The following is a 27122-nucleotide window of genomic DNA, read 5'->3' as shown; positions in this document are numbered from 1 at the left end:
AAAGCACAAGCTAAGTCTACCTCTATCTCCCTGAATCAAATTTAGTCTTAAAAAAGGGTAAATGTATTTAAATATATGCCATGTCTTCCAGAAGGTCTTGACGGGGCTTCCTTTGTACCCGCCGAAGAAGAACGATGAAGAAGATCTCAGTTAATTACATCACGTCACAACTTATGAGACTGAACCCCAAGTTCCCGAGCCTGCTGTCACCGAAAGAGCTGACCAGCACAATCAGGGCTGACCTTCAGAATCCATTAGATTTATGTTGTTTTTCAATGGCACTTTCCTTCTCGCTGGTAATTTCCATATTTATCAGAGCTGATCATAGTTTGACATCCTTTAATTTTTTATTTCCTCCTGGCGAGCTGCGAGAGAATGAGCGGTAATGTGCAGTTAGTGGGGCTCGTGACTTTGGCCGGTGAGAAATATGCTGAGGGAGCTCTTTGATTTGGTAGCGTGGGCATAAATTTTGCCTCCGCTGCCTTCACTCACTCATTGTCAACTCCCCCTCCGCCCCCTGCTCAGCCGCCTCCCTCTCACTGTAGCGTACGCCTCCATTCTCGTTCTCACCTAACTCTTAGATTTTTTTTAGTCATGTTCTGAGCTGTTGTGACAGGCCAGTGGAGCCGTGAAGTTAAAATTAAAGAGATTCGTAATTGAGAAACATAACCTTTCACGTGTAGGCACTCGACCACGTCTCCATGGCGGGATGAAGAATTTACGTCACAAAAACGGCGCCTGATGGATCGCTAACATATGTAGGTGCTGTATTTTGATAGATCACAATTACAGCACTTCACATAAATCACAACAGTGATGTACAAATACAATTATATAATAAGTAGAGTCAATATGATACTAAATTTAATACACTTAAATAGATACTATATATAAAGAAATATACGCATTAAAAAGGCCAAATAAATAACTATGGTTAAACTAGTTGCAGGTAATTGATGTAATCCAATTCAGTTGTATTTATATTGCGCCAAATCAAAGCAACGGTCACTTCAAGGCGCTATATAGCAGATATGAAACCCCAACCACTATGAAGAAGCACTTGGCGACAGTGGGAAGGAAAAACTCCCTTTTAACAGGAAGATGCCTGCAGCAGAAGCAGGCTCAGGGAGGGGCGGCCGTCTGCCACGACCAGCTGGGGTGAATAACAATAGTAACAACAATAATAAAACCACTCGTGACATAATATGTAAAATAATTGTTTACCTTTTCTTCTTCTTTGGGCTGCTCCTGTTAGGGGACAGAATCATCCTCCTTACGTCACACCGACCCCCTGCATGCCTTCCTTCATCATATGTCCAAATCATCTCAACTTTGCCTCTCTAATGGTTTGTCCAAACCCTCCGACATATTCATTTCTAACCAATGCATAATGGAAACATCTCTCATGCTGAAGACGCACCAGCCGTCTCATCCTAACACATGCTTATGTTTCTTATTTCCAGCACTGTGTGGTCATTTGCTATGGCTATGTATATTTTGGTTTGGCAAATTAGCAAACCCCCTCTTTTTTCCCCCCTGCATGTGGCTGATCTGTGAGTGCCAACATGAGACACAGAGGACAAAACTATCCGTGTGTTTATATAGTATCACCATTTTTGGCCATGATTTTGAATTCAACCCAGAATAGTTATGAAATGTTTACTAAATCGGTCAATCAGCTGTCAGTTTTTACAGATATTTGCACTCATTAATCCTTAAGTTAATGAGTTATGGCAAAATATAATGTCACCTGCTGGTTCCAACTTGTCATGTCTATATTATTTGATGATTTATATTTATTTTATATCAGCTTTGTAATAAAACTATAGTTTCAAAAAAACCATTTTGGCTTGTCAAACAACTGAAGTGAGAGTGATGCTAGTTTGACGTTTCCTACTCTTGAGGAAAAGCATTCATTGGTGGAGGAATGTTCTCTGTTTGTACTTTGATTCCTGAGAACTGTCAGCAAAGACAAACAAAAAGATTTTTCCAGAAAGGCGAATGAGATCATTTGTGACGCCTTGAGAAAGCTACCTTTCTTTCTCTTTCTCTTTTCCTCGTGTCTTCCAAGCTGCTCTTCCAGTCTCGCTCCACAGCCACCCGGCTGCTGATCTCTACTGACACCTTGAGGTCAGGAGACGCTTCTGCACAACTATGCTCGACACTCAAACGAAACTTGACCCTAACCTTTGTGTTACCTTTGTGCGACACACACCTCGGCCCGATTTCCTTTTATGTATAACCTAGCTGTGGTGCTTGTATCCTCCAGGTTCCCTGCGGGTGTCAGTGTGCCTATGGAATAGTGGGACTTAATTTTGTGCTACAGTGCTTGGCTGCGCACAGTCAGATACAGAGGAATGCAGAGATACAGACACATAAACACAACAACTACTTGGGGAGCATTTGTGAGAGCCCTGAGGAGACATAGTCTCACACACACACACGAGCAAACACACGCATACACACAGATACTCACAGAACGATGTGGGATAAACAGTACATCCATTGTAAGCTCCAGGAGCCTGCTGGAAGAGATTGTTTTGATGAAGCAGCAAGGGCACACTAGCACTGAGACTAAATGTAGCATGGCTATGATGGTTGAATTCCCAGACAGTCGGGACCTTGGCAGCTGCCTCCAGTTTGGCTCACAACTTTCTGGGTTCTTGGTTTTACTGTAGGGAAAATGGCTGTGTGCCTTTTTCCCTTTTCTGATTGCAGCTTTGCACTGTACAGTGAGTGTGTGTATCTGAGTGTGTGCGATGGCTGTGCTCTTGGTTCTGGAGCCTACACGGTGGCCCGGGGTCGAGGCCAAAGTAGAATTTGTAAGTGATGGAATTTCACAGACACCGAGCACCCAGCGGCCAGCGAAACCGCAAGCACTCACATTTACAACAAACGCCCTGCCCCGCTCCGCGGAGACTCCTGAATGGCAAAGCCATTTGTCTCTGTGAAGGGCAGAGGGAGGAAAAAGCGAAATAAAATCAGAGGCAGAGTGCTTAAATGGAACAATGCTTTTTTTGTTTACGACTCCAAACTCCTCAGACAGACACGCGTGTGCTCCCACACGCAGAGAAGCACACACTCATTGCTCTGAGGTTAAATTGGAATTAAAGAGAAGGAAAGGTGCATACCCTGTTGCTAATTAGCATTTTCTGTGCTCAGCAGAAGAGGTGGAAGAATCGATAAGATATTAAGTTTGTGTATCGCAATGAAGCTCGCAATCACTTTCATCCATTAGCAACAGCAGATTAGAAGAGAAACACGAGCCAAGAAAACAGCGAAACTTTAACCTTTGTGGTTTGAATGAATAAATCCTGTTTGGCTTTTTTATGTTATTTAGCTTTATGTTGCTTAGTTTTCAATATTAGTAATGCAATCATGCTTGAGATGATTAGAATATAGTCATTCACACTGGTATGAAGAAATATGATGTTGATGTTTAACCTCAAAAGGTTTAGTGGTCCTTGTGTGTGCAAAAATACACCAGTAAAGCGGAAAAGCTCAAGAAAAGTCAAACACATCTGTGCAACAACATCTCCAAGGAGTATGTGTGGAGCGTCGAGCCACAGAGAATTCCTTAGCAAGCCTGAAGTCTTAACTCAAAGAAGACCTCTATCAGGTCACACCTGTTGCAAGCAGAGCCTGACCCTATAGATGTATAATTCACCTTATCTATTGAATATTCTGTGGCGTGTGTTGGTTTGATGATTGATTCATGTGTATCTGGCTGAAAATAGACTGTGAGGTCAGCCTGTGTTTTGACCCAACCTCTCACACCGGACTTTTATGGGTTACATGTATATCTAAGTTTAATACCAACTCTCAATTGTTATTTTGTGTCCGAGAATACGTTTTTGGAGTTGCTCTAAAGGTCTGCTAGAATTTTATGCATTAACAGCACCACCTCTTTCTCCCTCTGGTACCCTGTCTTTACCTTTCTTCTCCTCCTCGCCAACTCCTCTCACTACCCCTGTTTAGACCACATGAGTGCAGAACGGGAGAAGAAGCTGGTCTTTCTCACCGCCCGCGTTCACCCCGGAGAGTCTCCCGCCTCGTTTATTTGTCAAGGTAAAGTTTTAATGGGAGGTCATTGATTCAAATGCAGAACCACTCACCTGTGTGCACAGCAGCGTATGTCAGCATGCACTGCACAATGCAGTACGTATACATTTTGCTGTTAGTAACCAGGATGTTTATTGATACTGTTGACTCATGTTTTACATCACTTTTTCAAAAATTCAAAATCATCGTTGCACGCCCTGAAAATGAAATGAAAAAAATGAAGATTTATTTTATAATCCGTGGTTTCTCCAGATGATGTAACGGCTCAAAATCCTTGTTTAAAGATCTTTCGTTTGTTTAATTTTTTTTAAACTTTTTATTTCTATTAAAGAGCCCGTTTACCAAATTATCACAAGCCTCAGAAAAACAAATATCAAGAGTACCAAAATGTCTGATCTCCAGCTGAGATTACATTATTATTACATTATACCTCATTAGCCTTTTTCAAACTGGAAAATTCTTTCCAAACATGTTAAATGTAGCACAATCACATTTGCAAAAAAAAGTTGAGACACAGTGTAAAATGTAAACATTTAAATAAAGGTGCAACGTAAACATGTCAAATGTTGGAAATGAGAAATGCTGTTGTTGTCATCTCAATGGTCTTGTCTGCTCCTCTTGTTGTATTTTTCATTTCATAAAACACTAAATGCTTCCAGACAGATCTGGACTGCACACAGGCTGCCTGTGCTGTGGATAGAGGCAAAACAAACCATTAAACCAGACTAATTAACAGACTAGCTCATCGTACTAAAAAAAAAGCTCAACATGTGATCAGTAATAACACATCTCTGATATTGTCTGGAAACTATATGTAATGAAAAGGGATGAGCAGTCAGTCCTTTCACACTTACAAAGGAATTATAATTCTGACCTTGCACCTGAGTATAATATGCTTGAAACTTAACAGAAGAGATACCTGAGCCTATATTTCTCTATAACAACTCAAACTATAGTCCTGAAATACAGTGGTGTTGTGGTGTCTTTGCTCCTGAGCTCTGGTAACTCAAAACTAATAAAGCATCTTGAAAAACTAGGAACCTTTGGGAAATTGTCTTTTAGCAAGATTTAATGGCTGTGTTGCTCCTTTCCATCGGCTCAGAGTGGTCAGGTTAGCTCCTGCTGGGTTCCTTTGTTTATAGGTAATGGGACTGAAAAGGAAAGGTAAAGTGTGCTCGCTCTATCTATCTATCTATCTATCTATCTATCTATCTATCTATCTATCTATCTATCTATCTATCTATCTATCTATCTATCTATCTATCTATCTATCTATCTATCTATCTATCTATCTATCTATCTATCTATCTATCTCAGTGTGCATATGCATTATCATGGATCAGATGAGCTGGCTTTTAGTCCGCCGTGTGTCTGTTTTTCCAGCGCCGTCAGCTCCATTCCATTTGTATCGATTTAGGCTTGACGTCTCCTATTCCTCCCTCGATTCTGATGATGCCCCTCGCTGTCCTTCCTTCTCCTTTTGTTTCTCAAAACTCAATTAACTGCCAGCCTGCCTTTGGTTTTCTTTTCAAGTCTATTTTCCTCCGTGTGTGTGCCTGTGTTTCATAGGTGTGATTGACTTCCTGGTGAGCCACCACCCTGTTGCTCAGATCCTGAGAGATCATGTGATCTTCAAGATAGTCCCCATGCTAAATCCCGACGGAGTCTACCTGGGCAATTACAGGTACACAAATGTGCATGTTTTAATTCTTAATTTTAAACCGTCCCTACACTAAGTAGAACTCACACATTACATGGTTTTGTATCACACTCTGTGGGGTTATATCCTCTTAACTCCACCTTTAGAGAGCTTAATGAATTCATATAGCTCACAGCAGTGCATTTGTTAGAAGATAGTATTTGGCTGTAGGGCTGTTCTCTTTGCCAGTCTCTCTGTCCATCCTCTCCTCCACTCTGTCTTTAACACTGCTGCTGCAGCTCTGTGGGCATCCTCCTCTCCTCTGTTTTCCTCTCCTCTCATTCCCTTCTTCATAATTGCCTTTTACTTAATAGGCTCAGCCCTCAGAATACTAATGCTCACCAAGATATGCAACACACTCCCACTGTGTTTGTGAACGCCATCTAGTGGTGGTGCCTTGCCCCTGTCCCCAAAATACATGTGCAGGGATTCTTTAGTTGCTTCCCACAGTGACAATCTCAGTAATACCATTCAGTGCGACTGGTGATGGTTCAGGCTATTGTCATTGGCTTGTTTTTGCACTGAGTGGTGATAACCAGCATATTGACAGTAGGTGAATAGTTATAGTCCTCATCCGTGGACACAGACACACAGAACGCATACACAGAAACCACACAGCTACCTCAGCAGGACACAGTGGAGAGCAGACTGAAATGGATACATGCAGAGCAAATAATCAATTGCAGTTAACCTGGGATGAGTATTTTGTTCATGGCTGGCTGCGTTGCTCAGTTGCACTGCAGTATCAGTAACTCCTGTGTCATTATCACTGGCTTTAGCAAATGTCAAAGATCGACATGTCACAAAGCACAGCAGATTAGGGCGCATATTTAGATGTAAGCATCCCATTATGGCAATTTGACACTCCTGGTAACACTATAAGGTTGGGCGCCACAGCAGCCTAATGTTTGGGGCACGTGCCACATCATCCGTGGTTCAGCTGCCGGTCAGCCGGACTTGGATTACAAGTTCAGGCACTTCCCTCATTCCCAGTCTGCTTCTAATGCGTCTACTGTTTCTTACCAATAATGCATCATGTGTATTTGTTGCAAGGATTTTTTTCCTCTCTTCAAACACTTGCCGAGCTGAATCGAGTAAGAATTTGTGGCCTACATTTTTCTGTCCTGAATCAATCTCAGTTTACTATGTAGGGCATCATATTTAGCAGCTGCCCTTTTATTAGAGGATTTGAATTTCGAGTGTGCAATAAATGCTAGTATACTCGTAGTAGAAAGATAGCCATCGTGACGCCACCCACTGGTTACAGAGCCCTCAAGCTGAGCGTTGGTGTTTTGCAACCATACAGTGAAACCGAAGACACCACAAGCTGATTGGCTAATGAATTGTGACTGATAAATAGTTAGTTAGAGAATGCACTTTACGATCCTCCTTTATAACTTTAATAGTTTTATTCAGTAAAAAGTGAAAAAGCCCTTAAAGTCATCAGAAATGTATTTACTGAGGTCACAGAGGCAAGGAGTCGAGGGCTGTTTTGTGTACAGTCAAAACCTATTTGCAAACAGTGAAGTCGCCCCCTGCTGTCCATTAAAAAGAATGCATGTTTACACATTTTACAATTTACACTGATGCTGCTTCCATCTTTTATTCCGTGTTTGTATATTTGGAGCTTTTTACAAAGAAACCAAAGTGCTGAAAAAAAGAAAAAAGATGACAATTTACAAACCTGATATCCTGAATGTTTTAAAGAAATTACTCAGTCATTTAAGTAAGGAAGTGATTTCAGGCACAGGGATGCTTTTTTTTTTTATATCATTTTTATAACGTGGCAGTCTCAGCATGTGATACTAAAACCATCTTTTAATTAGTGAAGAACTGTATAAAAAAGACAAGAGGTCACTTTTAAACTTAAGCTTTGAGCAAGTGCAACTTTGCACCGTTTGTGGCCACAAGGTGCCTTTAGTCATTTGTAAGGCAAACCGCATTTGATTTTCCATTATCTGTGTGTGTGTGTGTGTGTGTGTGTGTGTGTGTGTGTGTGTGTGTGTGTGTGTGTGTGCGTGTGCGTGCACGCGCATGCTTGTGTGTACAGGTGTTCTCTGATGGGCTTCGACCTGAATCGACACTGGCAGGATCCCTCTCCGTGGGCCCACCCCACACTGCACGCTGTGAAACAACTCATAGTGCAGATGAACCAAGACCCGGTGAGTGTGTTCTCACACACACACACATGCACGCGAACAGACACAGTCCTCTGTTATGTGCTCAACATTCCTTCTCCACAGTAGCGTCTACTGAGCCCAAGAACAGTTTTCTTTCTCCCTGCTTGGTTCAGCATGTTTCTCCAGTCTGTGTTTAGGGTGTGTGCGCTGGGGAGCATGAGGAGGCCAGTCAGCACCTCTAGAATGTCAGCTAGGCTCTCCTGGCCATTCAAAACATATTACTGAAGCAAGACTGTGTGCTTTCAGTCTTTAAATCTACTGTAACTTTTTCCTTCTCTACTTTGAGACTTTCAGTTGGAGGAACGCTACACAGGGAGGCTAGGGATTTTTCATCTTTGTTCCTGATGTTAATTATAAGCAGAGCGGCAGGTTGGTGGGATTACTGAAGGTCAGCGTGTGTCCTGGGAATACTCTGCCCTTTTGTACACTCCTCTAATCCTGATAAGAGAGGGAGCAGGCTGGGGCGGGATGCAGGGCAGGCCAGAGACGGGGTGAGGCGCGGGGCTGGCATCGGGCAGATTAACCTTTTCCCTCGATGCTGACACGCTGATCGATAGACTCTGTCATGGCAGGGTGATCCACTCATGCCTGTCATTCACACACACTCACACACATACTCACACATACTCGCCTGAGCAAACAGACACAGAATGTACACAAACAAACAGCCACAAAACTGCAGCACTGCTTAGAAACATGGATGAGTGAATGTAATGTGTTTTCATCCTGAAACGCGCGTTCTTATTCTCTGTCAGATGCATTTCGTTTTTAAAAAGATACTATACCGAGTCTTTTTCAGCACATTTGCACACATTCATTCTCAAGCAGATACAATTAATGGAAGATTGTTTTACAATAAAATATGCTAATTGTAGCAGTACTGCTGGGTAAATGAAGAGCCCAGTCGATATCACAGAATTAGACCATATGTTTCCCGAGTCCACTCCTGCGGGTCAGAAGACTTGAATTCCTTCTCCTTTTCTATTGATAACCATCCACCAGCACTTGTCGTCCTGTAGCCCCCTTCTCCCCGATGATTGCCTTCAGTCTTGCAGAGTTAATTTGGAAGCTTGGGCAACCTCTCCTGTTCTGTCTCTCTTTCGCCACAGCCAGTTAATCCCATCAGACACACTACTCATGTCTGGGGCTCCCAGATGCCAGTTTCGATGCCAACTCTGCAGCCAGGAGGCCCTGTGCTGCTGCCCTCCATTCATGCTCGTCTCACTCAGCGGGCATAGAGTCTAATGAGGCTACCATGGTTGGAGGGCTCTGCTGGAGGACTCCATTAACAGGAGAGCAGCAGCAGCCACAGCAGAACAGTTGGGCTAAGCTAGCATACTGTATGTGGTCCATTTACTAGCTGGTAACTCTGCGTGGTTATTTGTTTAAAATACAAAAGCTAGAATAAGCTTGAAGACCTGGGAATCTGGATTATTCATAACACTACCAAACAATTAAGCATTGATAACACTTAAACCATATTAAGGAAGCAGTTGAGAGACTGTTGAATTAATCAGTGACTGTTTGAGCCGCCGCTAAAGGAGCAATCGCTAAAATATAACTGATTGCCCCTCTTAACATTACACAATCTTTGCTTGCTGTAAAGTATAAATTAAACATAAATATCCTGACCCACGCTCGCCCGTTCTGTAGAATATTCATCATCGTATAGCTTTAAAATATCCAACTGGCACATTAGGCACTGCAGTACAGTTCCCCCAAATTCAGCACGTCAGTCAAACAGGTGGGTGGCAGCTTTCAGGGACTGCAGAGTCACAGCAAGTAAATTAAAAACAGTTTGAACAGCAGCCCCGGTTTGCCATTTTAATGTCGCTGCTTCATGTTAGCTGTCTAAAAAGGTGTTAAGAGTGCAGGTTTTCATAATGATGCCTTCACAGGGCAATTGCAGTAATGTTAACAGTGTCTGCTGGCTACAGATGACCTTTTAAATGGTAACGAGTTTTCCAACTCATAACAACAAACTCCAACATCAAAATTCAAAGAACTTAGGTTTGCTGGAATTGCAGCTTCAACTTTTGACATGACATGAGAACATATAGTGAGCCCTATGAAAAAGAAGTATTCCATTACCATAGGACTTGAGGTAAGGCGCAACCAAGCGCTGCTAATGCTCTTGATTAAGTGATCAGCAGAGAGTGTAAGCACCGCGATAAAACCAGGAGTTTTAGCAGTTTGCAGGTCTGGAGTATTCAAGTGTGTGTTAACATAAACCCAGGACTAGACATCACAGTAAAGCTATATCAGACTCTACAGGCTTCAGGCTTCAGTTAGCATGTTAAATGTTAAGTTTTAATGTTTAGAAAGATTGCCAGGAAAAAGCTCTTAAAAAACAACAACAAAAAAAAAACCATGTGCAGCTTAGCTTTAGAAAGTTGCATCTGAACAAATCACAAGAACTCCTTCGTATGGACCTGACCAAACTGTAGATATTTGGAGATAATGCACAGCGATTAAGAGCAAAAAGCAAACACAGCATGTCAGCACGAACACCTAATACCAGCTGTCAAGCACGGTGGTGGAGGAATGGTGGACCCAGGCATCTTAAAGACATAGAGTCAGCCGTGAACACCTCTCTATACCAAAATATTCAAGTCAAATGTGCATCTGGCATTCAGTGTCAGATGTATGCTGCCATGCAATATGAAAAAGTTCCCAAACACAGCAGCAGATCTACAACAGAATGGCTAAAAAAGCAACTAATGAAGGTGTTGCAGTCAAACCCAGGCCCAAACGAAATACTGTGACACGATGACTTACTTACAGAACTTACAGAAAAAAATTCCCTAAGATTTTTTTTTAGACAGACTTTTTTCTCTTTTTTTTCTTTTGAAATGGCAGCAGATACATGTAAGTCGACTTTTGTTTTGTTTTTTCTGTGTGTACATCTCTGTTTGCATTTTGCCTAATTTGGGTGGTTTGCTAATACAGCTCTAACATCATGTAGATAATTTGTTGACCTCTTCTTATATTCAAAAGTCCAATATGTGTCTCAAACCTGGATTTCAAGATCAAATCCAGATATGCCAGCGGCAATAAGTCACCACTTCAGGGCGTAGTTTATCATAAACAGTTTATGCATTTAAATGAGCATCATGACATAAAAAGTAACGATTAGCCAATAAATGTTGCGATGGAAGATCGAAATGTCGTGTAACAAGTTAACAGTTCTATCTCATCTCAGGTTGAAGTTGCTGTGAGCCATTATGAACATAAATCTGACCCCAAGGCCGTGTCACCACGACTTCTTTACTTCTTTAAACACCCACATTTCTATGCATAAGGCATCATAATTCAAAGTCACAAAGGAGCCTACCAGCATTCAGCTTCAAACTCCATCTACCGTTCTTGAGACGCATACCTTAGTCACTCCAAAGTGATTCCCAGTCATTGTGAATGCAGCAACACTCGCTTTCTGTTGGTAAAATAACTTCCTTGTTCTGTTCAGGCAATGACTTCAATAACTGTAAGGAGCTTTCCAGACAAGTGCCATTTAAAATCAAAGCTTGTAGCAGAAGCAATCTACACTGCATTACCACTGATGGCTGAAAACTTTTATTTGACTAATATTTATGGAGAAATTCAACACTTTTCGGAGCGCACCCGTGTTTATGCAGAATCTGACCTAAACAAGAACTGATGTTTTGAAAATCAGAGACTTAGGTCCCATCAACCAGCTCACAGTTTCTGGTAACTGTTTTTATTGATCTATAAATGCAGAAAAACTGAACAGCAACAGTTTGGCGGGAGGGAAATAAATTAATTGCACCCAAAGAAATAGTGCCCGCATAAAAATGATGATTAAATATTCCTCCTGTGGAGGAAACTAAATCAAAGTGTACAGGTGTTTGCAGATATAGCGAAGCAGTGAATGTTTCATTTTAAAATAATCTATTCATCAAACATAAACAAATACACTGTTTACCCCAGTTTGTAATTCCTCAGCATTTAAAAAACAACTAATGGTTGTCAGCCGATTTTTTCTGTATGATCTCCAGGAGATGTGTGTTTACTGACATCATTTTTACTATGCTCCAGTCACAGAAAACAGTGCTTGGAGACAGCAGCACCAACACAATTTGAAGCTGCTTCGAAGACGGGGACCAGGTCTGCGATTGCTCGCAGTCACTTATCACTTAAAGACAATTACAGTAGCATGCAGTAAAAGATTCAATTCATTCAATTTTATTTATATAGCGCCAAATCACAACAACAGTTGCCTCAGGGTGCTTTATATTGTACAGTAGATCGTACAACAATAGATACAGAGAAAAACCCAACAATCATATGACCCCTTATGAGCAAGCACTTTGGCGACAGTGGGAAGGAAAAACTCCCTTTTAACAGGAAGAAACCTCCAGCAGAACCAGGCTCAGGAAGGGGCGGGGCCATCTGCTGCAAACATTTGGGGATGGAGTCTGCTATCACTTTGCAATTAAATGGGATCAAGTTGACAATTTTTATGCATTTTTTTTGCAATACCCCAGTGATGAACTTTTGTCAAGAACAGAAATATCTTCCCAAAATACAGGCAGAGTTGCTGAAGGATGGCAATTTAGCTGCAAAATGACATGCATACTCACCAACCTCGGCTTCATATAGGAATATAAGGAGAGCTGACTTCCCTATTGCAAAAACACACATTACACACGACTGACTCAAATTAACTGTTATAAACGAGATGGTTATTATTTGAAAACGTTCACTAATCTGTCTGAGAGTGACTGCAGACAGTCCCAGTCAGACCACAGTTATTTGGAGACAGGTTGCCTTGCACCAGGCGACTTGTGCAATCGCATAACGAGTAATGTGGTTGCCTCCATGTTAAGGGTGTTGCACGGTCAACCTCTGGGCGACCGGTTGTTTACTGCAGCTGTTAGCAACAGGTATTAGCAACCACTGATTTTTCGTTGTTTCAAGGAGGTTGCTGTTTAATTTTCGCTCTAGTGTGACTGAGCCATTTGTGACCAAGAAATGTAGGCAACATCTCGACCCTGCACGTGACTAATGTTACTCTGTATATTATATCAAACAGTGTAAGAGTGTGAACTATATTCAAGATTTGAGGTATTTTTCCAGCGCTATTTGCGTGCTCAATTGGCTTAAGTAGATAAAATGTAACCTTTCTGTAAGGAGCCAGTTGCTTGTTGATATTAGAAGCTAGCGTTGCACACTGAGGCTCTATTCACACATTGGCAATAAAAATGTGACACATTATTTTCAGTTAATTTGTTGACAGGTGATTAATTAGAAACCAATCTCTCTCTCCATTGTAGAGGATTGTAATAAGATAGTTTAGCTTTCTGCCCAAAGGTTCTCAAAGGCTTTGCTCAGTTTTTTTTTTTTTTTTTGGTTTGGTTGTTGTTGTTGTTTTTTTTTTAGTTCAGTATTGATTTAAATTACTGCCTGAGATTTTAAATGTCACTACTGATCACACTGAGAATCAGACACCTGCACTTCTTTGGCGCACTTTACATGATTGAATCAAAATAAGTCTCACCAGATTCCTGAAGTAAAATCAAAGGGATGAGGTCTCACAAGCTGGATGTACCTGACTGGTTGTTACTGGGGTAAAACTCAAACCTTACATCAGTAAATTTAAGCCAACAATAAACGTCGATCATAATCACTCCAAAAAGTGCACGTCGTCCTTCACTGTCATCACCGCTGTGCTCTTGTTTATGCTGCTTTGCTAATTTCAAACTGTCTCGCTGGGCATAATGATGGAGTTTCACACAGTGCAGTGGAGACAGTGTGGATCTTTTGTGTGCTCGCCGTGTCTTTGGGAAGTGCCCTTTATTGTAGCACAGGGAATATTGTTGCCAATTAATCAGTCAAAGACTCCCATTTGTTTTAGGAGTTTGTGTGGTTAATATTTATAAGGTAGCAGGAAAGAGGTCCCTACTTAGACGCGGAGAGTGTACTCAATTGCCTGTTTTATTTTCCATCCATCCATCCATCCATTTTCTTCCGCTTATCCGGGGCCGGGTCGTGGGGGCAGCAGCCCAAGCAGAGAAGCCCAGACCTCCCTCCCCCCAGCCACCTATCCAGCTTATCCGGGGGAACACCAAGGCGTTCCCAGGCCAGCCGAGAGATGTAATCTCTCCAGCGTTTCCTGGGTCTGCCCCGGGGCCTCCTCCCGGTTGGACATGCCCAGAAAACGTCGCCCAGGAGGCACCCAGGAGGCATCCTTGTCAGATGCTCGAACCACCTCAACTGGCTCCTTTCGATGTGGAGGAGCAGCGGCTCTACTCTGAGCTCCTCCCGAATGGCCGAACTTCTCACCCTATCTCTAAGGGAGAGGCCAGCCACCCTTCAGAGGAAACCCATTTCCACCTCCTGTATTTGTGATCTCGTTATTTCGGTCACTACCCACAGCTTGTAACCATAGGTGAGGGTAGGGGTGTAGATCGACCAGTAGACCGGTACAGCGTCCACATCACTGCAGCCGCTGCACCAATCCGTCTGTTGATCTCTCGCTCCCTTCTCCCATCACTCGTGAACAAGACCCCGAGATACTTAAACTCCTCCACTTGGGGCAGGGTCTCGTCCCTGACCCGGAGTGGGCACTCCACCCTTTACCTACTCTGGGCAAAGGGTGGAGTGAGACCTGTTTTATTTTTATTTTTTCAAAGTTCACTTGGCATCAGCTTGAAACGTGCGTACATAGGTGGAGGACTGTAGTGTGGTGGGGTGCCAGGAGCCTCGGGTTCACCCTCTGGTGATAAAATTTGCATCGCTCAAACACAAGCAAACCCTCGCATACTCGTGGGTGCAGAATGTGTAGGACCACATTAAGATGCTCATTTTGTATTCTTATAATAGTGTAAGGGTTTGTTCCTATTAAAGCCACAGGAGCAGATGATGAGCTGGTGATACATCACTGCTTCCAGTCGTAATTGTTCATATGCATCTGTGCGTGTGTGTTTTGTGTTTTTTGACGTAGTAAATGTAATCGAGTAAAGCCCATGTGCGAATGAGACCTAAGCATTTGCTTATAAGCTGCTTGTAAACTTTCCCTCCATCCATCTCAAGGCATATTTGCTCAGACTGTTTCAGAAAATTCCATCATTTACCATCTGCAGCTGAACATTGGTCAGCAGGGAAAATGGCTGAAAGAGTCAGTGATGCAAGGAGCTATAATCTGTTCCCAAGCTACCCTGTTGTTTGTTTTGAAAATAGAGAAATGGAGAGGGAGGGGGGGAAAGAGAAGAGACCAAAGAAACAAATGGACCCATCTCCTTCCTAAAGCGTTGCTTTTCCAGCTCATTTATCAAAAGCAGGAGAAGAATTCTTTTTGATTGGCTGATTACCAGAAGCATTCATCACTGGCCGATGTATCCCCACCAATCTGACGTTGCCATTTTGGATAATTTGTTAAGGATGACAAAGAGGTCATTGTTGCTTTGGCTTATTTTTGACCTTTTTAATATTAGAAAATTAATTCTCTCCCCGAAACAAACGTATTAGGTCCTGTCACAGCATCCAGATTGATTTTGCACCTTGAAATCCTCCCTAATGCCCTACTTCTTCTACACTGACTGCTCCACACTCTCTTTTTCCACATCTGTCTCTTTTGTTCCTTTTGTTCAACGGTCAGAATCGCCTTATGTGTGAAGTTAGCGACCTGTGTGTGCGGTTTGCACATCTATTTGTCTTTTTCTTCGCCTCTCTGTCTTCTCCCTCCCCTCTCTCTGTGTGTGTTAAAACGTCCTCTGGTGTCAGCCAACCATTTCTGATCCATTTCTGAGATTTACGGCCAATTTTTCCCCATCATCCCTGCGTCGTTTCTATTCCTCCAACATCCCACTCTTTATTCTCCCTCCGTTGGAAGCTGAATTGTCTGCTTTTCACAGGAAGATACAGATGAAGCTCTCATACTCTGGCGATTTTTATGCGATTTTTCGCAACTTAGTTCAAAGGATTTTACCTTATCTTAATTTTTAACATAATATTTCAGATTATTTTTTCTGCGGCTCCCCTCTTGCTCTCTTTTCTTATCACATTTTCCTCTCTGTACCTATTACGCTCCTTCGCTTCCCCTTCCTGTGCTTTCCTGGCAAGCCCTCCCAACAGATGTGACAGCTTATGTGACACTAAAAGGGCTGAAGCAGAGAGCTGCCTGTGCCCGTTCAGCCTGATTACAAGTCACCTCTGTGTTCATAAACAGACAAATACCACCATCAATTTGAGAGCATGATGCAGACTGAGAGGGCGAAGGAGAGAGGAGAAAATCAGATAGATGGAGACAGACGGTGGCAGAGTTTTGTGTCATTTACTCTCATCCATGAAGCAGGTCATGCCATCTGCCATGTTCTGTCACTTCTACATCATTAGTGGGTCACTAACCATGTGCCCCTGTGACCTGAATCAGCTCCTCTAACTAATGAAATAAGGGTTAGACTTTTACACTGTTTAAGTGTCATTATGTTGAATCCTTTCATGCGGGAAACTTTCCCCGGCAAGAATATTTAACGCTAACTTGGTTCCATAATAGAACAGTGCCTTCTTCATAGAAAATATGCTGTTAGGAATTGATTTTGCCACCTGACTTGGGTTTGGAAGTGACCATTTTCTGGAAAGACCTATCAAGTAAACTGGTTTATTCGATAAGGTCCTGTGTTGGAATCCAGGATCTAGCTGACCCCGTGTCTGCGTGGTTTCTCTCTCGTTCACAGTTGAAAGACATGTAGTTTGTGGGGTTAGGTTAGCTGATGATTCGACATCGCCCATAGGTCTGAATGGTTGTCTGTGTTAACCCTGTGGCAGACTGACCATCTTTCCAGACTTCCCTCGCTTGGATAAGCGGAAAAGAATGGATGGGTGGACGTATCCAGATATATGTAAGCACAGGAGGCCTCTACATTTTGAAGAAGTATGCAATACACCGCAAACAGAGACTGCTGGTGATTGTTTCCTATAGTGGTTTTTTGAAACATCTCTCATTGGTTTGTGGACCCCATTTTACATAAAACAGACGCAGCCAATAGGTGTTTCTAGATGACGCCTAGCAGAAAGTTAGCAGTCTGGTCAGAATCCAACTAACAATCAAAGTATCCAAGCTCCTGATAAATCCGCGGTTTGTTTAAATCTCTGAAGATGGAAATTAGGCTTCAGTCACAGAGGCCTAGAGGTTGGTTGTTGACCCCCTAGCAACCTCCAGGAAAAATGTGTATTCCTAGACCATTTGAGGAAAGGTTGCTGGAGGCTGCTGGCTGTCATTGAGTGAAATTGGTGGCAAAGAAGATGCTGCATCACAGATCTCCTCGTGATTGCTAGCAGATTACAGCGGCTGTCTGTAGCCTGCATGGAGGATGCCGACTTGTCAACACTTGCAAACTTCCTTACAAGTGGTGGTGAAAATGCCGCACAAGTCAGAACCAGAGACGGGATGCCTTCAAACTGAGCTGTGGCTTTTGAAAAAAGCTGGTTGCAGCGCTAAGACTCAACTTTTACTTTGAAAGCAAATCATCTGTTTCTGCTCAGAGAGCGATTAGCATCTTCCATCCAAACTACAGGCAACTCGGCAATCTGTTATCAACAAGACCAATCTCAAAGAGGTTTTCAGTGCTGTGCTACATACTCGTTTGTGACCAATTTCTCACAGCGACAACTACTAGCAACTTGCTAACGGTTTGGCTAGAACAAAATCTTTTTTTGCACCATTTTATTTAAGGTATTTATTTCACTCGCTGGGCCCACGTCCTCATTTGAGGCTTGACAGGGTTTTAGTAGGTAAAGGTGAATGGCTTGGACATGAACTGTGGTTTGGGGAAGGCCTCGAAGGGGACTGGCAGCGGCTCCCGGGCCTGGCAGATCCCCATGTACTAAGTAGAAGTGAAGACGTTAAAGAATTGAAAATGGGAGGGAGGAAACGAGAACAAACAGCTTGTAGAACTGGGGGAACATATATAGATGAGAACCGGGAGGAGCGTGTTTGGAGGCGTGGTCCTGCTCCTGAAATTCAGATACTTTATCTCCAGTTGCTTGCATCACGCTTACTTGTGCTGTATAGTTTAACAGGAGGAGTGGCTTCTGTTGGAGCCAGACTCAGGTCTCTTCTTTAGCTTTATTTTTCCGCCCCTGAGCTCACGTTTAAAGTCCCTTCATTGTTTTTGAATGAATCAGCTGTGAACTTGTCAAAGGGGCTAGCAACGTCCCTTTCTTTGTAACTGCCAGTGCTTCATATACTGCCATATTGCAGACAGAAAAATGCACAACAGTCCTCCCACAGGTGTTATACTGGATAATTAATGTGGGATAAAATGCATTATGCTAGTAGACTTAACTTTTTTTCTCCTGAACAAGCAGCAGTTCCCCTTCTCCCCAAAAGGTATGCTGCTGATGCCAAGAGCTTTATTCAGGAGCTTGTAATCCTGCTTCAATCAGCTCCTTTTTCCTTTCCGTGTAAAGATAAGCCCAGCATTTACGGCCCTCATCGCACCCCCGCACCCTGCTCTAATTAATATGCAGCAGATAAGTACTTGTCTGACAAAATTCATTCATTTGACCTTCTAGGTTTTACACTAAACTGTTTTCCGCCACTGCAAGTTCACCGCAAGTTGAGAGTTCCCTGGAGTTTCTGCGGCTTTTGTTTCTCTCTGAGAGGTTTCATTTGGACACTCGCTCACTCTCTGTTTCTCTCTCTCGCACTCTCAAATTGTCTTCTGACTTTCTTTCAGTAGTCTCTGTTTCTTAATTGCCCCTAATTGCTTAATTACAATTTCAAATGAACAATTTTGGAGGTCAGAGCGGGTTGTTAATTGAAGCATCAATCACACTGGTGGGGCCTTCAGAACCGTCTCAGTTTGATTGGCAGGGCATTAGCTGAACATTGTATTAAGCATGGACATGACATTGTGGGGGTGCCATGGCTGTTACTGCCTCTTTTTTAGTGTCCTTCACAATATAGTGCGAAGGAGACCTTTGTAGCATGTGGCAACCATGTGGGTTTAGATTAGAGCATTGAAATGATAGAACTGAAGGTGATAGATCAATAGACAAGATAACTAACTCCCCCTGCTAACTAACAAACAGAAAGACAGACAAACAGAACCGATTACAGCTTCCTTCCTTTTGGGGAGAATAATATGTACACTATAAATCTAAGGAAAACAACGGCATGAAGGTATAATACAAAAATATGTGTGGGATCATATGCCTGACAGGTGTGTTCACCTGTCACAGAATGAAGAGTTATTACACAGCTTTATAGCGCTTATAGATTTATCAGGATTATCTGGTTGTCTCACTTTGTGAACATGAATATGTGAGTCAGGTAACTCAACTTCTCTCTTTACAGTGTTCCTGAAGCTCAGCTTTTTCTTCCATGAGTCTGTGGGCTCGCTTTCAGTCTCCAGAATAAATTGGCAAAAGGAATCTAGAAAAGGCAGTCAGTATACTTTGTGTACTTTGGGGCATGGTTTGTTTTTTACTCTAAAATTAAGTTGCTGCAGATTAATAATCTCTACATGCATTACGTTATGTTGTTGAGGTCATGGGGGGAAAGGAGCCATCGCAGCTAGAGTGAGCCAATTCATCGCAAGGTTAACACACAGAAACGGACATCAATCCACACCCATGTCGATGTTTATACAGCCAGCTGTCAGATAAACTAACGTGTATGTGTTTGGGGTTTGGGAAGAGGCAGGATAACAATAACCCAACAACATTTAAGATGAATTCTTAGTTGATAAGATATTATTTTGTCTTCTGGCCTCAAGAGACATTGCCTAGAGTCAGCTGGCAGGCTGTTCACAGTGTTATTTATAATAGTTTTTGCATTTCTACATACATTTGATTAAAGTGTACACACACCTAAGGCTCACTGTTATTCCACACAGCCATGTAACACCCGTTTAACCTCTAATCTGCACCCAATCTACCATTTACCTGCTTGCCCGCCCTCCTCCAATCTAGCCGTTTCTACCTTCTCCTCCTCTTATTCCTCTCACTCCTCCCCCTCCACATATGGGGAGAGCCAGGAGATTATTAGGCTGGTTTCCCCGGCTTTGCCTGGCACACCTTGAGCTTCCTTTCCTGCTCTCTCCCTTTCTGTACTTTCTCCATCTTCCTCCTGATTTGCTTTTGAATTCTTTGCCCTCGCTCTTTTATTTTTACCTTTTATTTTACTTTAAACATACATATGCATGTACATATACTTAATACACGTCTCCCTCCGCCTCCCTCCCACCACCACCACCGCTGCTCAGTTGGCTGCATTTACCTTCGTTCCATCTTGCTCTTTTTTTTGTTTGTTTTGTTTTTCTCTTGTTTCTCCCTTCCTCTCCCCACGCTCCCCCTACCCCACCCAACCCTACCCTCTCCTGCTGCTGTTCCTCTCCTCTGGGGCTCCATCCATCAGGTTGTCGGGGGCTGCTAGCGGCCGACTCCCAGCCACCATATTTCACCGCCAGCCAGCCAAGCAGCTGACAGCACAGCCACCGCCAGGAAATTGCTTTGGCTGTGAGCGGAATTTCAAACACAGGCACACTGCGTCGCTTGGGCCGCCCAAGCACTGCTTCCCTCTCTCTCTCTCTAGTCTCTCTCCTGCCAATCTCCCTACACACATCTCTATGTCTCTCTCTATCTCTTTCTGTCTTTCTCTCATTTTCGCCCTCTCTCTGTTCATCTTTATATACTTATTCTCTCCTTTTCTCTCTCTTTCCACCCCCATCTCTGTGCTTTTCTGTTTTCCCACCGCTGCCCGACTGTCTCTCCACACACTCACACATACGCACAGCCATGCGCATTGTTTTCCTTATATGCCTTTTGTCCATCTTTGCTGTTCCCTTCTCCTTTTGGGTTTTCCTACCTCCATCCTTCCCTTCTTCGACCCCTCATTCACTCCATACCCTCTTCTCTCCTTTTCCATCCTTTCATTCTTCCATCCCTCCTCCTCTTTACGACCCACAGGGGAACAAGGTGTGGTAGGGAATCGTTAATGAGCCGAGTGGGAAGGAGGGAGGGGAAGAGATAAAGAAGGAAAAGAAGCAGAATGAAAGGATAAAAGTAGGAAAAGGGGAACAATGTGATAAGATAGAGGAGGGAGAGAGGAGGGATGGCGCTGGCGGGTGTTGCTCTGGAGTTAAGGGTCTGGAGGTGTGTGTGTGTGGGGGTGGGGGGGGGGGGTGGGGGGTTGTGTGAGGGCTTGTGTGCTTGCCCTTGTCAGAACCAGTGTAAGACTGCTGAAGTGAGAAGGTTTTAGCCAAGTGAGGTCATATTTGCCAGTCCTCTCACCACACCTTGTTTCGCTTTAGGATTCCAGTTCAGGAATTATAATCTCAGTGTGAGATAAAAGCAGGTCTGTGTTTATTTTGAATTGTATATAGTTAAATTACGCAGCATGTTGTCATTTATTGAGAGAAATGCAAAAACCAGATAAACCGCTACTGCCAGATAATACTATAAATACTACCATCCACATTTTGAGTGATGCTTTGACAATTAGTGTGTACTAGTGTGTCTTAATAACTTGAAATGGCACAAGAAAGAAAATCTGCAAGTCAGTCACAGCTGTAGAAAACAAAGGTTTGAATGTGGAAAGAAGAAAAAATCGAATACTTTTACAATAATTATATACTTTAATGTTTCCAGGAGCCATCTAACTATTGTTCTCAGTTTGTAGACAATCACACCCATTAGCAGTGCTTTCAGAAATAGAGTGAATTTACTCTTTGTGTCACACTCAATTATTTTTCTGTGTGAACTTCATGTTGTCACGTGTTTTAATTAAACGCCATTTGAATTAGTGTGACTGCACTTCTTTAAATTGGCTGTTCTGATCTGCACTCTGATTGTTGACTCAAAAAAAAATCAAATCTTGTGACGTTGCACAAATCATGTTAAATCTTTCAAACTGGAATGTTGTGATTCTCACAGCTGGTAGGTAGAGTCGGTGTTTGTGGGAGGCATCTGGAGTAATACTCATGTATGATGATGGTCCTGCATCTTGTCATATTATAGCAAAGGTTGTAGCTGGAGGTCAGAAAAATATGTCATTTATTTGTATCATAAGATAAAAGTCTCTCTCTCTCAAACTCTGTGTGTGTGTGTGTGTGTGTGTGTGTGTGTGTGTGTGTGTGTGTGTGTGTGTGTGTGTGTGTGTGTGGACTGAGTGATAGCAGAGTCAAGCTGGAGAAACAGATCTTATCAAATCCATTTTACACAGAGTGTACTAGAGAGAAAAGACATTACACTCTCAATATGAAGTCGGTATTAACCTGATAAATACATTTGGTGTGCGTGATGAATCTGCGACGTCCACCTGAGCGTGTGTATTTTCACGATATTGCTCTTGGCTCACCCGACCATGTACGTACTGAAACCGTGCCCTTCAGAAGGACAGCCTGATGGAAGTTATGTGTGGGTGGTTGGCTCCTTTTAGGTATCAGCGTATTTTCGGTGTCTGGAGGGTTTTGTTGTCATCCCATGGGTGAAAGCCTCTCTCCGGCGAAGTATCCCCAGAGCCGAGAGAGGACTTTCCTTACTCCCAGTGGAGAATCTCTGATGTGGAGTGTTGCTCACTGACAGAAAAGTATCCCGGCTAACCTGATGTTTTTTATCATCTGTCTGTTTCCCTGTCCCTCTGTTCTCTTTCTCTTTTCCTCCATCAGAGAGTCAGTTTGGAGTTCTACATTGATGTTCATGCCCACTCCACTATGCTGAACGGCTTTATGTATGGCAACGTGTTTGAGGACGAGGAGCGCGTCCAGAGACAGGCTGTCTTCCCCCGACTGCTGTGCCAAAACGCGCCAGACTTCTCCTTTGTAAGTGATACAGACAGACAAGTGGGCTCGGGACCAAAATTACACCAGCTTCGGCCTTCGGGTTAGCTTGAAATGAGAACATGAAATAGTCATATCTCAGCAAATTCTGGCAATGCTGTGTTCACCGAGGCACTTAATTGCCAACTGCTGCAACCTTAGTGGCAGTCAGTTGAGAACTTACGTAGCTTGCAATGGGTACCTTTCCGTTTTTACTGCATGCCTTTGAGGTAAGATGTTGATTTTAAATAAAAACACCTGCTTGGTTTTAGGTGAGAGGAAAATACAGACTACACACATATTAATTAAGAGTGCGCTTTGCAAAAATATGAAAATATCCTCTGTATTTTCGCCTGCGTAGAGGATTTACTGGCAGGGGAAATCCACAAGAATTGCAGTAATTTTTTTAAATGTTGTGTTATACGAGGTTTCAGTGCCTCAAGCAAAACAGACTTTCGTTTTAATCAGAAACGGTCAGAAATCTATTTAGATTTCAGTCAAATGGGATAATGCAAATTTGCTGCCTTTACTGAACAGAGTCGTACGCAGACCCACTCTGAGCATAGATCGTACAAATGCATGCATTCCAGAAACGATTTTCACCTTGTCCAAGGATTAGAGGAAGGGTGAAGGGAAGGGGAGCAAAAAGAGGGAACGCTGAAGCATAAGGATTACGAGAACAACAGCTGGAATGCTTTTTTGCATAGCGTTCGGGTTTCCTGGAGTCCTAAAGAAGTAAAATCTAAAAAGGATTCTCAATTGTGTAAAAATGCATATACTCATAATGGTGAATGTGCATTTATGTTGTATCCAAGCACAGAAAACAAGCAGAAGGTCATGACGAAGCACAGGACTGTAAGTAGGCCAGGAGACTCTGTGTGAGTGACGCAGGTGTTCTGCTAAAGCGCCCTCCTAGGTGGCTAAAACTGAGTTTATTTTGGACGGGAAGGATTGTGCAAACCGAAGGGGGTGAGGAGGAGAAACAAAGGACAACAGCAAAAAAGAACAGAAGGGCACGTGGGTGGAAATATTCACTCAGTGACTGTGACGCTCCTCCACCCTGCTACACGTGCAGAACCTTATAACACCTTTTCATACAGATACATTATCCGCCAAGCTGGTTCGTCTCAGCCCCGGGTCCCTTCCACTGACCTTCGTTCTCTCGGTGACAGTGACATTTCATAGCAGATCCACTTACACACATCATAAAGAATAACCTTTATTGCCCATTGACACATAGGGAAGCCAGACAGGCAGATGTTCAGCCACACACGTATGGAAATGTCACTTATTGTCAGCGTCTATACTCTATGCCGCATTACGAAGGACAAGTACGACGCTATTTCTGGAGAACTTCTCTCGTTTCTCTGTATTGCTTGTGTGACAGCTGGCCCAGGGGTCATCTCCCTCACTGTGCTTTTGTCCCTGTGCCCATTCAGCAGCAGCACAACACAATCATGGCAAACTCCCACTGGTGGCAGCCAAGTCTGCATTTCAGCAAGGCAACTCTCAGTGCACCAGAGTGGAGTGACAGTGAATGGAAACTTTTTTTTTCTATGCACTCCTCCCAAGACGGCATCATAGCCGTGTAGTATAGCTGACAAGCTCAGAACTAAAAATAAATGTAATTTTTCCCCTGCTTTAGCCATTTACAGCCAATCTTTGAAATGACATTGTACAAAACTACTTCAAAGAACTTCCGAGGCACAAACACGTTTTCACTGAAGATACTAATCACAGCAGCTTTTTAAAAAAAATTTCTTTCATTGGTTACTTTAGAGTAGATATGACTCAATCAAGATCTATATCTATGTAAGAAGTGGACTAACCCAACTTCTGTTCTACAAGGACATACCGCATTCACTAAGTAAAGAAATCACTAATAATAAAAGTAGTGATATCAGTGAGACCTCCACTAGCTGGAATGGTATCCAGTATAAAAATCTGACAAATCAGACATCTACCCACTGTGGCGACCCCTTGTAGCAAGGGAGCAGCTGAACGTAGGAATATCATTGTCCAGTAGACACGTTCCTTTGGATGTTTGGATAGCTGAATGAATAACAGAATGCCAGCCTGAAAGTGATCCACCCATCATCTCACATTTGCGGAACTGCGACCTGGCCAGCCAATGGAGGTGCTGGCCCAAATGGTGGCACGCAGAGGGAGCAGGCGGCAGTGTTTCGGCCCGAGTGCCGGATGCAGCTAATACAAAATCTGGCAGCTCGGCTCGGGTCCTGGTCGATACCGTCACAGCCGCCCCCACTGACGTTCCTCGACTTCATGAGAGTAGCTGATGTCCGGTTTGCTCCGTGCTGACTCCTGGGGTGAGGCCAGCCAGGACACAGCCTACCTCCACACCCATACCCACTCTGCAGGTGGGAGCAGCTGGTGCCAGAATCCCACCCCCAACCCCTCCCGGAAATTACGCCCCTGTCGTGCTCAGCCACCTGCTCTGCCGGAGCTGGGGGTCGTGGCGCCGGAGGGGCATGCTCTGTCTGAGCCGGCGGACAGCGAGCCAGGGATTCTGCACAGCTGGAGACAGGGGAAAGTGCGGAAGGGACCTGCCCTGGCCGAGTCGAGGGTCTGCGCACCAGCTGGACCTGCCTCGCTTCCACCAGAGGCCAACGCCGGCTGCCTGCCAAGTCGCCTGTAAGCCTTGGCTCACGTCCACATCTGCTGCACCACCACCGCTTGCCACGCGGTCAGCCTGCAGACCAGCTCCGTTGCCTCCGCTGGAAACGCGGTCGGCACCCGGGTCTAACACATCCCTGCCGCTAGACCATGGGCCGAAGATGCCGACAGTCGTGGCTGATTCCCTCTCCTACTCGCAGTAGGTTCGGCCGGATGGCTCCCCGGCCTCAGTCGGGTGATGGGGGTATGTGGCGGGGCGTGGTCTGTGGCGCCGCTGCGGTGAGGCTGACACCGACTAAAGCGGCATCAGCAATTACACCTCACCTGCATTGAAGAAGAATGAACTAGCTCCTGTTGTTGTTGGTGGTGTTTGTATGGGGCTGACAGCTGAAAAGCAGCAGCCGTGAGTTGTAGAGACATCAACCGGGAAATAAAGTGTTTGAAAGTGCGAATATGTGGTTGGGTCTGTCATGGGTTTGTTACAGCCATTCAACCACTTCACATGATTTTTATTTGATTTTCATTTATGGAAGGCTAACCTAAGGTGTTAGTAATACTTTTTATGTAGCCGGAAAAGTTGCAATGTGCCACAGTTCAGGCTGTTTGCGCTGAATGTCCTCCCTCAGACTTCTGTTAGTATTATTAACACTCTGTAGGAGATTTAATGCGCACTGTTGGGAAACAAAGCACACTCCTCTGCTCCTGACCTGATGCCCTGCCTCGTTTTTGCACTCTTCAGCATTGAGCTGCTGAAATCAGTTTTAACTGGAAACCAGCTTTCACCACCAGAGATGATCTTCGACATGAAGGTGTCATGGTCCTGGGTCTATTTTCGGGTTTTTGGACTTTCCAGTTTAGTTTATATCAGTATTACGAGATTCCAGGTGTGCTTAGTGTTTGTGTTACTTCTTGTATTTGTTCCTGTTATTGAATTTAGTCTTGTTCTTTGTGCTTTGCTTTTAGTTTTGCTTCCTGCGTCTTGTTTCCCGTGATTTAGTTCACCTGTGTCTCGTTCTCCCCAGCTCTTCCACTCCCATAATCCCTCTTCTGTGTAAATATAGTTCCCGTCTTCCCCTTTGTCTTTGTCAGAGTGTCACTTCACTTTCTTCTCATGTATTCCAGCTCCTGGACACTAGATTTACTTCTCACTTGAGGTTTGCTCTTGTACCCCATTTAGTATTTTCACCACCACTTTAATAAACGGCTTGATTTTAGTTAAACACACTCTGCCTCTTCGTGTCTGCAAGAGAAGTTTGCATTCATGTTTTGTGGACATTTAGGAACTGAGGTGAAATTTAAGATGTAGAAATAGTTAACTTGCAAGCACAAGCTTATTTCTACATAAAGCAGACTTGGTAAAACATTAGTGTTTATTTTCTGATTCATTAAAGGTTTGGGGTGTGCGATTCTTCAACAGAATGTAAGGAATTAACTGTGATGAAGTTATGCCAGAGATGTCCGATATGTTTTGTGCTGCAGAGCTATCTACTGAATTACGCTAACCAGCTAGCCTCATCTCATCTTCTCATCTCATACCACTTTGAGATAATGTTGAGATAGTAAACCGCTAACATCCAGTTTGTCCTCGCTCCAAGAGAGGAAGAAATTGTGCTGCCCAGAGAGTTGCATAACTAGGATTGTTTTTAGCCTAACACTAGTTGCGTGCTTCAAACACTTCCTGAAACAGTCACACCAGGCAATGCAGGGAACTTGAATCCTCTGCATGGTTTCTCTAGCCAGTCATTGTGCTGTGTGTTGTGATTT

General features: G+C 43.5%; 1 protein-coding gene across 2 annotated transcripts in view; it reads left to right on the top strand.

The window, feature by feature from the left end:
• agbl4 (AGBL carboxypeptidase 4) overlaps positions 1–27122 on the top strand; it is a 356132-nt gene that overhangs the window by 315217 nt on the left and 13793 nt on the right. For both annotated transcript variants that reach the window (XM_085447239.1, XM_085447240.1), the window contains 4 exons: positions 3979–4068; positions 5632–5746; positions 7812–7923; positions 22575–22727. In XM_085447239.1, coding sequence (XP_085303365.1) covers positions 3979–4068; positions 5632–5746; positions 7812–7923; positions 22575–22727 — 470 coding nt within the window. The remainder of the gene's footprint in view (positions 1–3978; positions 4069–5631; positions 5747–7811; positions 7924–22574; positions 22728–27122) is intronic.

This window comes from Copadichromis virginalis, linkage group LG23 (genome assembly GCF_057382275.1).
Source record: "Copadichromis virginalis isolate Kocher_CV1m ecotype Utaka linkage group LG23, C_Virginalis_male_GT1.1, whole genome shotgun sequence".
Taxonomy (NCBI): Eukaryota; Metazoa; Chordata; class Actinopteri; order Cichliformes; family Cichlidae; genus Copadichromis; species Copadichromis virginalis.
This window is presented reverse-complemented; position numbering and strand designations above follow the sequence as displayed.